Genomic DNA, 12,531 nt, shown 5'->3' on the forward strand with positions numbered 1-12,531 from the left:
GTTCTCCAGGTACAGAAAGAACTGAGTACTACAGTATGTAACCGTATAACACTTTATATTCTTACAGTTGAAAAATGACCTAAACAAGTCTGGCTGCCAACACAGTTATGAGTCCTTGAAACGACTATCTGCGCACCTGTCGAGCTGTTCAGCAGGTGCAGTGAAAAAAAAAAAAAAGTATGAAAAGCCTTGCAAAGCACTGCACTTTCTTTAACGTGTGTTAGTGTCTCACTCCCAAATGGGCCTTGTTGGTGAGAATACAAAGGCATCAGAGCAGCTCAGATTCAGAGGGACACCTGACACGAATACAGCATCGAATCATACGACTTTAACGGCAGCGGCGCTTGGAGTTCAGGGATGTCAGGTGACGAAAGTTGATGTGTGAATAAATGCAGGACCATGGGGGATTTAATGATTTTCATAAAACATTGAAAGTAAAACACTGTACAATACATACAAAAATGCAAAATGTTTGAGGTGCTGCAACAATAACAAGCAGAAGTCCATCATTAGAAACACTCCATGATGTCATGTGACCTTGGTTCAGGCCAATGACCAGCACACTTCACACTATTAACATACCAAGTTAAAATCAAGCTGCCTCTATTCTCATAACAAAAGGACAGGATGCAAGGGTTGCGTCTCCCCCCGCCCCAATCTCAATCTTCCACTGGCCCATGAATCTGTGAAGGACAATAACATCAGTGTCTACATCTACACTCTTAACTTAATCTCCCTACAGTTGGCATGTGGTCATTTCTCCCCCACTAACTACGTATTGAACCAATGGATTGCCATTTTTTATAAAGTATGAACTCCTTAATCACAGAAGTTGTCAATTAGATAGTGAGTGCTTGATTAGGAGAGGGGGGATGGTAGCTCAGGCGGTAGAGCTGGTGGTCTAGTGATCTAAAGGTTGCTGGTTGGATCCCAGGCTCCTCCTGCTAGCATGCTGTAGTGTCCTTGAGCAAGACACTTAACCCCTAATTGCTCCTGATGGCTGCGTCCGTCGGTGTTTGAACAATTGTAAGTCGCTTTGGATAAAAGCGTCTGCTAAATGTAATGTAATGTAATGAGAGGTCCACTGTGAACTACATAATGCAGTAATTGACCAACTGGCACTAAAGTCTTTAACTGCCAACCATTTTACTGTGATGGATCACAATATAATGCTGTCTCATTTATCTCCTTAGCACAGTTAGCCTATCACAAGAGTAAATCTGATTTGGCTGCCGCCGCTGGCTTTTTGTATTGTACCCATACTGTATTTTTTTCCATCAATCAGACATCTAAGAGGTACTTACTGCCTCTGCCAGCTCAGGCCAGCCCATTGCCATGACAACAGTGTCATCAGAGTTTGGAGGGGTCTCCAGGTTCCAGTAGGTCAGCTTGTCAAACACAGAGGATACCTTCACGGTCCTGTCCTGAACAACGCACACACAAATACCTTCCAACATGACAAGGAGTACGATGTGACCTTGCCTAATTCATACATTTTCAACCCCAAATGCATTTTAAAGTTGGGATCCGAGATGGTTGCGGACAGTGTTTACCTCCTGGTCTGACCCAGTCTTGTCGACCTCCTTAAGCACCAGTCCGGTGTAACCTGGTGGACAACTGAGCTCCGTCCCTCTCAACCCCCGACCCCTGAAGGACACCGTCTTCTCTGCAGCGGACACCACAAGGCGAGACGACACATGACACTCAAAATCAGACCGGTCAGATTAAGGTGGCAGAGGTATCCTCGGGGGTCCCGACTTTACCGTGTTTGTTGTCTTTGATGGCGGCTGCGAAGTACTGGGAGACGTGGGCCGCCCCGCTGTGTTCGATCTCACAGGGCATGAGGTGGACCGGGGCTCGCTCTGCTTGAGCCAGCGACGACAGCTGCACATGGGTTACGCTGCTGTTACAAGACATCCTGCGGAGGAGGACCCAAAAACACGTGGACGTATGTAATTATAGTGGCATGATTCATCCGTGCATCAGAAGTGAGACTGGCAATGGGGATTTCAGTGGAGTGGTGACTCAAGCGCTTCCGTATCAAGGACTTTGAATTTGATGCACATTAGGCCACAGACCGCGTTTGATACAAATTTGTCTCTCAGACCCCAAGCCAAGAAGATGTTTTCATTATTAATATAAGTTAAGATTTCGTCCAAACTTGTCTGTACTATAGTTAGGGAGATAACAGCGAAGCTACTACCTAAAACAATCAAGAGGTTTCTTTTTCACATACATATACACACTTTCATACATATATGCAGTGAAATGTCTTTGCAACGCACCCGGAGTTTATGCACACTAGTTACCAAACCGAACATAATAAGCTAATAGCTCATTTCCACCTAGCTAACGAACTGAAACTAACTGGTTCCTAAAACGTAATGCAGTTAGTGAATAGCAAAATATAAAATAAAATAAAGTTAAAAAAGACCCAAAACGGCAATTCAGAGTGGGGATACAAAATACAAGTAAAGGGAATAGAGTTATGTATATGGTATAAGCTATTTGTATTTACAGACGTGTGCAGTAAAGTGCATGTGAATAAAGTGTGTGTGGAAATTCATTATTGAACATTCTCGAACAACTTTAAAGCACTGTAAATGAAATAATGCCAGAGAATTATTTTAATAAGGAAAAGTTCAACTATTGATCATTGGAGCTGAGGGACGTGGAACCTCTTGAAGGACCCCACGTTGAGAGTCACTGGGGTAGAGCCTTTGGCATAACAAGTGATTTTATTACTTCTATTCTATTCAACTGGTATTCTATTCAATTCTGAATATGAAGTTATGAATTTAACAGCTCTGCGGGTAATCGGTTGGTTACCCCACATATATATATACACATGCACAGACACGAGAATTTGAAGAATAGCCGCGTGAAGAGCGTCTACCTGCGGAAGCAGCCCCTCCGTGTGCTATAAGTAGCTGGCACCGCCAACCCGCAGGGACCCGGAAGTAGCGCCATCAGAACGGCTTGTGATTGGCTAAACTTCTCTTCTTCTACGCGTAGGGATGTTTTGGCGGCATTTTCCGTCCAGTTGACAACGTTGCCCCCAGGCGTTCAGAGAAGGAATTCTATAGACATTATATTTAATATATATATATATACACATTATATTTAATATATATACATTATATTTAATATATATATACACATTATATTTAATATATATATACACATTATATTTAATATATATATATATACACATTATATTTAATATTTATATACACATTATATTTAATATATATACATTATATTTAATATATATATACACATTATATTTAATATATATATATATACACATTATATTTAATATTTATATACACATTATATTTAATATATATATATATACACATTATATTTAATATATATATACACATTATATTTAATATATATACATTCTATTTAATATATATACATTATATTTATATATATATATATATACACATAATATTTATATATATACATTATATTTATATATATATACACATTATATTTAATATATATACATTATATATATATATAGATTATATTTAATATATATATATACATTATATTTATATATATACACATTATATTTATATATATACACATTATATTGAAGATATATATATACATTATATTTAATATATATATACATTATCTTATATTATTTTATATATATATTATATATAATATATGATATTATATGTTATATATTATTTTATGTATTATCTATTATCACTTATAGGCAGAGCATAGCGCACAACGTTGTCGCAGGGGGATTAGCTCAAATGGTAGAGCGCTCGCTTAGCATGCGAGAGGTAGCGGGATCGATGCCCGCATCCTCCATCACTTTATTTATAACGTCCCCGGATTAAAGATTTGCCAACCTCCTCAGGTGGAGCAGCTTCATGTTATTAACCTTTTTAAATCCCCGTTGGGAAGTTCAGGAAATTAATACACACTCCGCCGGTAAACAGCAACGAGTAAGACTTTGCGATGTTGTATAAACTACATTTCGCAGGCCCACACGCACGAAAGAAAAAAAGCAAAACAAAAACAAAAAAGCAGGAATAACACCGTGCACATCCCAAGCGCCACGCGCAGCCCGTTCCCAAATCCCGACGGGAACACGAGGGGTTTGTTTTTTTGGACGCTCCGAAGACCCGAGCCTGTGCATCGAAATCATTCACTCACATCGAATATTCGCACACGCAGAAAAAAATAAAAATAAAAAACCCACAAATGTGTAATTCCATCTTTGGACAGATATGCTTTTATTTGTACTTTTTTTGGGGGTTTGTTTGTTTTCCGGTGGTTACGACCTCTCACGTTGCTCATCACAAGCCCACACCTGGACTCCACGTGTCACCTCCATATGAAGCCGCCTGGAGGCGCGGGGCCCCGGCGGCCAGTGAAGGGTCCGTGCGGCAGGGACGTCGCACGGCGTAAAACCCTCGGGAGTTACCCACTAACTCGCCAGCGCGACCGGGATCGCCGAACGGAATCGCGGCGAATCGCGCACGCGTCAACTCCCGTGGCACGGTGGTCGAATCGATCGCGTCGCGTCCGTGCGCAGCTCCGCCGTTCGTTTACCGAATCGACCCCCCGGAGGGTTCTCCGCCCGGGTTCTTTTTTTTCCCCCTCTGTTATTGACGATTAACGTTCTTTCAACTGACTCTCTGTTCTCCCCTTCCAGCTGCCGCGCTTGCCCTCCGGTGGGTTTTGTTTTTGTTTTTGTTTTTGTTTTTGTTTTTGTTTTTGTTTTTGTTTTTGTTTTTGAATTGTCCCGCCCCCTTCGCCGTGAGCAACGAGACGCTGCAGCCGCTTCTCCCCGTGGGACGCGCCTCACGCTCGGCCAATTACGGTTCTTCTCTCGCCCCGTCCGATCAGCCCATTGGTCGAGCACCTTATTTAAGAGAAGGTTGCTATTTTAGTTTTATCTTCTTTTTTTTTTTTTGGTTGTTGTTGATGTACTGTGGAGCCGTGAACTCGGGGAGAGCGACAGGCAACGCTTCTCTTCTCAAGGCTCCGACAAAGAGGTGAGTTGTTGTTTATTGATTATTGGTTATTGTTGTGATGTAACAACTGTTTACAGAGACACATTCTGTGCATATTACTGTCATTCAAGATCTTTGCCTGGTGTCTGTGAAGGTCATCATTCGCTTGATGAAGATTCTGTTCTCACCACCGATGCAGGTTGTATGTAGCTTGAGTCCTCATGTGCAATATTATTTGATGATTATTCAATGCCTGAAGTGAGTGGAGACCCCCCCCCTCGGAGGTTGTTCTCTTATCTGACTTTTCACAAAGTCAATGCGGACATTTTGATTTGGGTGTCGAGGTATTGAAGGTTTGAGAGAGCCGTTATTCTTTCCTCCGTCCGAATAACAACAATTTTCAAACGGGGTCATGAAAGAGAAAAATGTGTATTTTATTGATTATTTACCGTCCTGGAAAACCTTGTTAGACGCACAACATTTTCCTAGTGATAGGGATGGGACTATTTGTTCCATAGCCTCTATCACATTGTTCACATTGTACTAACAACTGAATTAACATTGCTTCCCTCAGAGATCAGTCATGTTGGCAGTAGTTGCTCCATATTATCTCTTGTCGAGATGACGATAACAGCGTAGGAGCCATGAATGGATTTATTGTGAATTTAGAACGAATTGTAAATGGATAATGTTGTGATGGTTTATATTTTGGTTGTTTATTTGTTATGGCACAATCACGGTGATTGATGTGAGCAGGACACATGGATATGGGCGGAGACATTAGTAAATATATATACATCACCTGTTCACCTGCACGGCAGAGGTAGGAGGGAGGGAGGGAGCGAGGGAGGGTGGAGTGGGTCGCCATATATATATTTTTTTGTTGATCGCTGTTTTTGTCCGTGATTATTTGAGTATATTTTCTGCACGTTATACTCAATTGTAACTTTAATTATCAAAAGTTACAAAAACGTACATTTTGATCTCTGCGAATCTTTTGTGTTGGTAGGGCGTCAGACAGTCGGCAAACAAGGCCCCGCCTCAGTCTCTCAGCGACCTTTGACTTAGTTTCCAGTCGTGGCTACACAGCTGATGGGTGAAGCTGCTACTTGTGACTGCGATTGGATTCAGTGGTTCCACAGTGATAGCAGCTCTGTGACGCCGGTGCAGGAACAGAAGATTTGGTCCTCGGCGGTAACCTCAAATACCCATCCTGTCTCTTGCTGTCCTGTGAAATGCATCGGGATCATTTTTCGGACTGGGGGACTGGGTTCTCTTCGTGCATTCATTCCATTTGCAGAGCATGTGGAACCTTTGGATCAATGAAATATGGGTCTATGAGCTCTAACTCCGAACACCAGCGCTGCGTTTGAACGTGATCAACTGATGTTTGTTGTCGGTCCTCCAGGTTTCTAATGGATCAAGGCGGTGTGGAGCCGAGGAGATCAGGAGGCGATGGAGAATCGCTGGATATTCCCGGCACCCAGTTGAGCCTCACGGTGCGGTACCTCCAGGACGCCGCCGCCGCTGCGATTCGGCGTACGCGGCTGAGGCTGTTTCAGGGGTCTGTTATGTTATGCACCCTGTACCTGCTCCTCTGGATGGCCACCTTTTTGTATGGAAGCTTCTACTATTCCTTCATGCCAAAGGCAGCCTACTCCACCCCTGTGCATTACTATTACAGGTGACCACAACAGCTCACACCTGAAGCCATTATTTATTTTCAGCTGCGCAATATCCACAGGAGCACCAAAGCATGCAAACTTTTCTCTCTCTCTCTCACACTCACACACACACACACACACACACACACACACACAGAAATACACACACACACACACCATCTTTGACATTTCTCAGCCTCTCCTTCTGCCTTTTGCATGCACACTCGCAGGCAAACACAAAGACTTCCGCAGTGTAAACGTGTTTTTCTTCAGGACAGACTGTGAGCCCGCTGCGCCCCTCCATTGCTCCTATCCTACTGCAAATGTTTCCCTGCTCTCAAATGGAAGGCACCAGGTAGCGTCCGTCTGTCTAGATAGCTACAGAAAATAATTGATCTCAGAGATCGTTGTTTTTTTGTTTTTTTTTCTAAATGGGTTTTTGATATCATGAAAATTGCTTTTTCAGGTGATGACAACAGGCCAGGCGTACCGGATTTCTTTGGACCTGGAGATGCCCGACTCCCCTGCCAATCAGCGGCTGGGGATGTTCATGGTCAGGATGGTCTGTTACTCTAGAGGAGGGAGGGAGGTTGGCTCCTCCACACTCTCTGTGAGTTTGATTTGTTTTGCGGCGTGTTGACATTTGGCATTCAAATCAAAATGGTCTCTGTGTGTGCAATCAATCATAGTCTGCGTCATCTTTGGCTCATGTTTATTTTGCCGTCATCTGGGAGTCACTGCTGCTCTTGCCGTCTCTGTCTCTAGGCCAGACAGCTCTACTCTGCCTCCAGCTCTCGCTTTGTGAGTACCGCACTTATGCACTCTAACCCCCGAAACACACAACCCAATATGTTGTATAGATTTATGACATCTCATGCATTGCATGCACTTATATTGCTGCCTTGAATGAATCGCAAACAGCAAAAATCTTGCTTTACCGTGGCTTTTAAATTGACGACTGACGGACGCACATGCTGGGAGTAAAAGCATGTGCTTGATCTAGTGAACCCAAGAATGGAGGTGAATGACTACCAGTTTGTAAATCTGGTGTTGGAGTCCCTTTGTTAAACCAATATTTGAATTTAACATAGATTTAATTATGTTGAAGATGCCGCCTTGGGGTCACTTATTGTGTTTTGTAATTGCTTTTCATGACAGTTAAGGCATTTTTTTTTTTTTTTTTTTTTCTCAGAAGCAAAGCTGTACTGCTGTTGTTTAATGCTGTGCTGAGTTGACAAATGTTTTATTGCAGTCATAATTGTGCCATACTCGCTTGATATTACAAGAGTCACATTTTTCCAAATTGTTGCCTTTTGTCCCTGTAGATTCACAGTTCCGATGTTTTGTTTTTTTTGGGGGGTTTTTTCACCCATTTTGACAATATGCAAGCGCACCACACATTAAATGATGCCATTAGTCGTGATTCAGAGATCACTAAAGTCTGCTGTGTAGCTTTTCAAGTATAACCAGCTGAACAAGATTGTTTTGCCTTATGGCTTAAAGTTAAGACTGGCAATGTTAATCCAACTGTCGTGTTGCAAAAGGGCATTCTGCGATATAGCTCAGGCTTGTTGAGGACCGTGGCCACGCTGCTGTTCCTTCCGGTATTCCTGACCGGAATGGCGGAGCAGTCACAGAGGCTGGAGATGGAACTTTTTTCAGACTATACTGATGATCCTGTAAGTGACAAGATGTATAATATTCAGTAGGATTGGGTGCGTTGTTGATAGGTTCCCAACATCAGACTTTTCTTCCGTGTGCAGTACGCCCCTTCTGTTGGAGCAGTGGTTGAGATCCTGTCCAGCGAGGTGCAGATCTACTCTTCTCAGCTCTCCATCTACGCTCACTTCACCGGCCTGAGGTCAGCATTAAGTGAACGCCCCCACAGCACATATCTGTGACAGAAACACAAAATACTGCATGCCGTAACATAATTCTATGTTCTACAGAGACACGGGCCACGCACCGCATAGGCCACTGCATGGACACATGCCAATGAACACACAGAATTAGTAAAAATGCTCTTGAGCGCCATCTCTTTTGGCTTGAATCCAATTCAAATAATCATCTTTTCCACACACGATGTCCCAGGCTTCATGAGTGTGCAACATTAACAGTTTCTCCCACCATTCAATCTTTTCTCTCCGTTAGATATATCCTCTTCCATTTCCCTCTGATGTCGGCGCTGGTGGGCGTGTCCAGCAATTTCATCTTCCTCAGTGTGCTCCTCTTCTTCGGCTACGTCAGGCTTCTGCTGGGATCGGCGTTGAGCTCGTCACAGGTGAGGTGGGGAAAGCGGCCAATGATTGAGGTCAGACTCCAGGACGATCGAGGGCTTTTGGTTTAACCTGAATCTCCAACGAGTTTCAGCGACACAATGCCTGAATTTATTTGATTTTACAGTTACAGCAACAAAGTTTACATTCAGACCCATCTGGACCAAACGCAACCAGTGTCTGTCCTATCAGTTGTACAGGAGCTTATACATGACCTGCATACGTTTCTGTTGTTTATTTTTGTGTGAGGTTGAAACCTTGAAGTCTTTATTAAAGCTGTGTACAGATATGCCCGTCGCGAAAGAAAGTCAGAATTAAGGCCGTCTCGCATCCGTGTGTTTTTCCTACCTGGTGTTTTATGGTACACAGCAAATGGAGCGATCCGAGAGAAAGTGAAGATCATGGATGAATTCCAGCCAGCGGAGGCAGTGGGTCCATATACTACAGGTACAATGACAAAGAAAGACACACAGACAATTCATGGTACAGTATATTCCCTGCGCTGACACAGTTGCTCTTTTGTTCTGTCTCACAGCTTCAACAAAGTCTCTGGATGATGTTTTGCCGGATGAGCTTCTTATCCCGTGCTCAAATCCAGACCGGGAGAAAACTCATAATGTGTGCGGGCGGCGGTGAATGGGTCTTTCAGTAATGAGAAGCACAGCGTTTTAATGAAGACTTGGTAAATGAGTTCAGAGTAATATATAAAATGAGTCATGACAGACCCACAGCCCCCTGATGAGGATCTGCCACAATGTCCTGGTCAATGGTGACACTGGGTAAAGTTGGCATGGATATCTATTATCATTATGACTTATTCACTGCAGAAAATATTTGTCTAAATATGCCCCTTAAAGCTTTGGAGCATTCTTCACGCCAAAGCAAGTATTGTATTGTATTTTTTTATTATTATTATTATTATTATTATTATTATTATACAAGTGATGTAATGAAACATTGTGTGGAAATACTGCTGTTTTGAGTGTGTTGCCAAGTTAGAGCAAGGTTTGTATAATAAATGGGGATGCAGACATGGCATTTTTTTTCTTTTGCGTAATATCTGAAGATGGGACTGAAGGCCACATTCTACGTGTCCTTGCTCAAACAACAATTCACTCATATGACTGTCTTCTGTCTATGTGAAACAATGCATTAAAAATGTCAACTATGCAAAAAAAATAATAATAATCTCCTTTGAAGACAGTCAGTGTTCAGGTCTAGATATCACCTGGGCTGGGCTCGCTGTGTAGCTGACAAACATTTAACCCACAGTCCCGGCATGACGTTTTGGAAACCTGGTTGCGTCACGCCATGCAAAGTAGGCAGGGTTAGATAAAAAGGTGAGGGAGAACGGGAAGCTATCTAATCGACTGTAACGTGGGTCAAGAGCACTACATCTCCTGAGAAACGGCTCATATCAGTGACAGGTAAGCACAGTATTTGGGGCTTTTACCAACCATATTTTAGAACAGAAAAAGATTTGGCTGTTTTCTTTGCCGCTTGGTTCTTTTGAGGTTCAATTTGCGACACTGCTGTTGCTCTCCTGAGGGTTTTAATGTAGGTTTTTGATCTATGGATTTGTTTAAACACACACAATATTCCCACATTTAAAATGGATTTTAAAAGCATTTCTCTGTGTGTTGTCTTGAACAAAGCACAACGACTTGGTAAGCTGTAGTGACTGCTTCACTTCAGAGTGGGAGGAAAAAACAAAAAAACAATGGATTGGGTATTTCACCATATCCCCACAATAGACACCAAAGCCGGCACAAATGAAGAGTACACAGAGGGAGATGGAAGAGGAACGACACATGGAGAGGAGAAAGAGGACAACAAGGAAACAGCAGGTCATGGTGTTTCTCCTGATTTGTCAGATGAGACACAAGGCCTGTCCATCACCCCGAGTCCCCGGGTATCCTGCCGAGGGTCCAAAGAGAGGTCCAAACTCAGCTGGACCAAAAGCTTCCCCCCTTACTGCCAGCACATGGGTGGGCTATGGGACGAGAGCGAGAATGAGACGTGGCCGTCCCCGGAAGACGGCGGGCAACATCTAGAACTGCAGACCGCCCACAGAGCCCACGCCAGAGCCCGAGAAAAGAGGAGGACGGGGCACAGGGAGGGGTTCCGGGCCCTGGAGCAAGGCGCCCCCGACGCCAGTCGAAGGGTCGACACGGGGAGGATGGCGAGGCGCACGAGGGATGAGATGAGAGCCAAGTGGAGGAGCACCAGGGCAGTGAGCTTCGACCACACGGAAGGCGTGTGTGACGGCACCGAGATCCGGGGACGGGAGGAGACGGGGAGTCGTGGAGGGGAAACCACACTCGGAGAAAAAGAAGACAACCAGCAGCAGAGCACTAAGGATGGGGACTGCGGTAGATTCAAGGAAGCCCTCTGGCCGACAAGGGAGCGGAGTGCCAGCGGCAATGCTCAGATGGAGGAAGACAGAGGAGAAGATGGAGGAGGAAAAACCACAGAGGTGGAGGAAGGGAGGGATGGGATTGGATGGAGGGCGAGGAGCGAAAAGGACAAAACGAGAGAGGAAGCGCCAAGCGATGAGTGTCAGCCGCATCCTATCCTTTCTAGAATTCTACGCACCTCCTCCGCCTCGTCCACCTCCTCCTCCTTCAACCTCTCCTCGGCCGAGAGCGACGAGGTCTTCAGCGAAGGAGAGGACACGGCTTCAAGGAGGAAGACGCTCAGAAAGGTGAGAGGAGCTGGGTCTCCGGGAAGCACATTCAAATGAGAGAGAAAAACACGCATCGCAGTACAGAATTTGGGTTTTAATTACCATTCGCTGACCTCATTTGTTCAAGGCACATCAGATAGTCTGCCGCATAAAGATGTTCCTGTTTTGGTTTTCCATGAAAGAGGCCTCAAAAGTTCAATTTCAACTGTTCCCTGCCCCTGTGGCCCAGCTGATTTGCATGGAATTGAAAGGAGGCCTTGGCCTTTGATTTGAATAGCCTTTGCATGCAGATATGGAATACTTTTAAATTTGTCTATTCCCTGTCTGGGGTGAATACTGTTACGCTGTGAACCCCCTTGTAAACAACTGCAACCACAGAGAAGGTGCACCTCGTCTGCCACAACATGTGCTCTTCTGTGTCCCAGTGTTGTTCCTGGAAAACCTTCAGGAACATGATGCACTGGTCTCTGAGGCGGCATAGCTCCTGGATCCAGCTCGCTGGACACCAAGGCATGTGTGTCACCACTGAAATACACATATATACAATATAGACAGAAGCACCGAAATGTAATCATTCTGAACTTGATTGTGATATATTGATTGCCACCTCACTTTTTCAACCAGTTTTGGAACGAACCTCTCTCTCTCTTCACCATCCTCCCCCTCTCTGTCCCTCCCGGGTGGGTTGCTGGTCGGTAGGTCACCTGCACCTGAGCGAGGGAGGGGAGGTGCTGAAACTGTTCACTGAGGGGGAGGCCAAGTGCCTGGGCCTCCTCATGCTGGATCCGCTGAGGCCGTTTGTCCCCCAGTACCACGGCCTGCTCACCAGGGGGGAGGAATGCTTCATTCGCCTGGAGGACCTGCTCAGCGGCCTGAGGAAACCGATCATTATGGACTGCAAGATGGGCATCAGGTGG

The 12,531-nt window shown here is 44.4% G+C and overlaps 2 protein-coding genes across 2 annotated transcripts; one reads left to right on the forward strand and one right to left on the reverse strand.

Annotated features, from left to right (window-relative positions):
- Nucleotides 1-390: 390 nt before the first annotated feature.
- rnaseh2c (ribonuclease H2, subunit C) lies at nucleotides 391-2,941 on the reverse strand. Its single transcript, XM_080007878.1, has 5 exons — nucleotides 2,897-2,941; nucleotides 1,764-1,918; nucleotides 1,554-1,666; nucleotides 1,305-1,424; nucleotides 391-683 (listed from the first exon to the last, which is right to left on the reverse strand). Exons 2-5 carry the CDS (start codon nucleotides 1,915-1,917, stop codon nucleotides 660-662), a joined length of 411 nt encoding a protein of 136 aa, XP_079864004.1. The 5' UTR covers nucleotide 1,918; nucleotides 2,897-2,941; the 3' UTR covers nucleotides 391-659.
- Nucleotides 2,942-4,960: 2,019 nt separating this feature from the next.
- LOC307236282 (seipin-like) lies at nucleotides 4,961-9,961 on the forward strand. Its single transcript, XM_080008650.1, has 10 exons — nucleotides 4,961-5,030; nucleotides 6,397-6,672; nucleotides 6,926-7,007; nucleotides 7,119-7,262; nucleotides 7,418-7,453; nucleotides 8,197-8,331; nucleotides 8,416-8,513; nucleotides 8,804-8,933; nucleotides 9,298-9,375; nucleotides 9,464-9,961. The coding sequence occupies exons 2-9, from the start codon at nucleotides 6,404-6,406 to the stop codon at nucleotides 9,322-9,324; spliced, it is 921 nt and encodes a 306-aa protein (XP_079864776.1). The 5' UTR covers nucleotides 4,961-5,030; nucleotides 6,397-6,403; the 3' UTR covers nucleotides 9,325-9,375; nucleotides 9,464-9,961.
- Nucleotides 9,962-12,531: the final 2,570 nt, after the last annotated feature.

Source organism: Zeus faber (assembly GCF_960531495.2).
Source record: "Zeus faber genome assembly, chromosome: 10".
Taxonomy (NCBI): domain Eukaryota; kingdom Metazoa; phylum Chordata; class Actinopteri; order Zeiformes; family Zeidae; genus Zeus; species Zeus faber.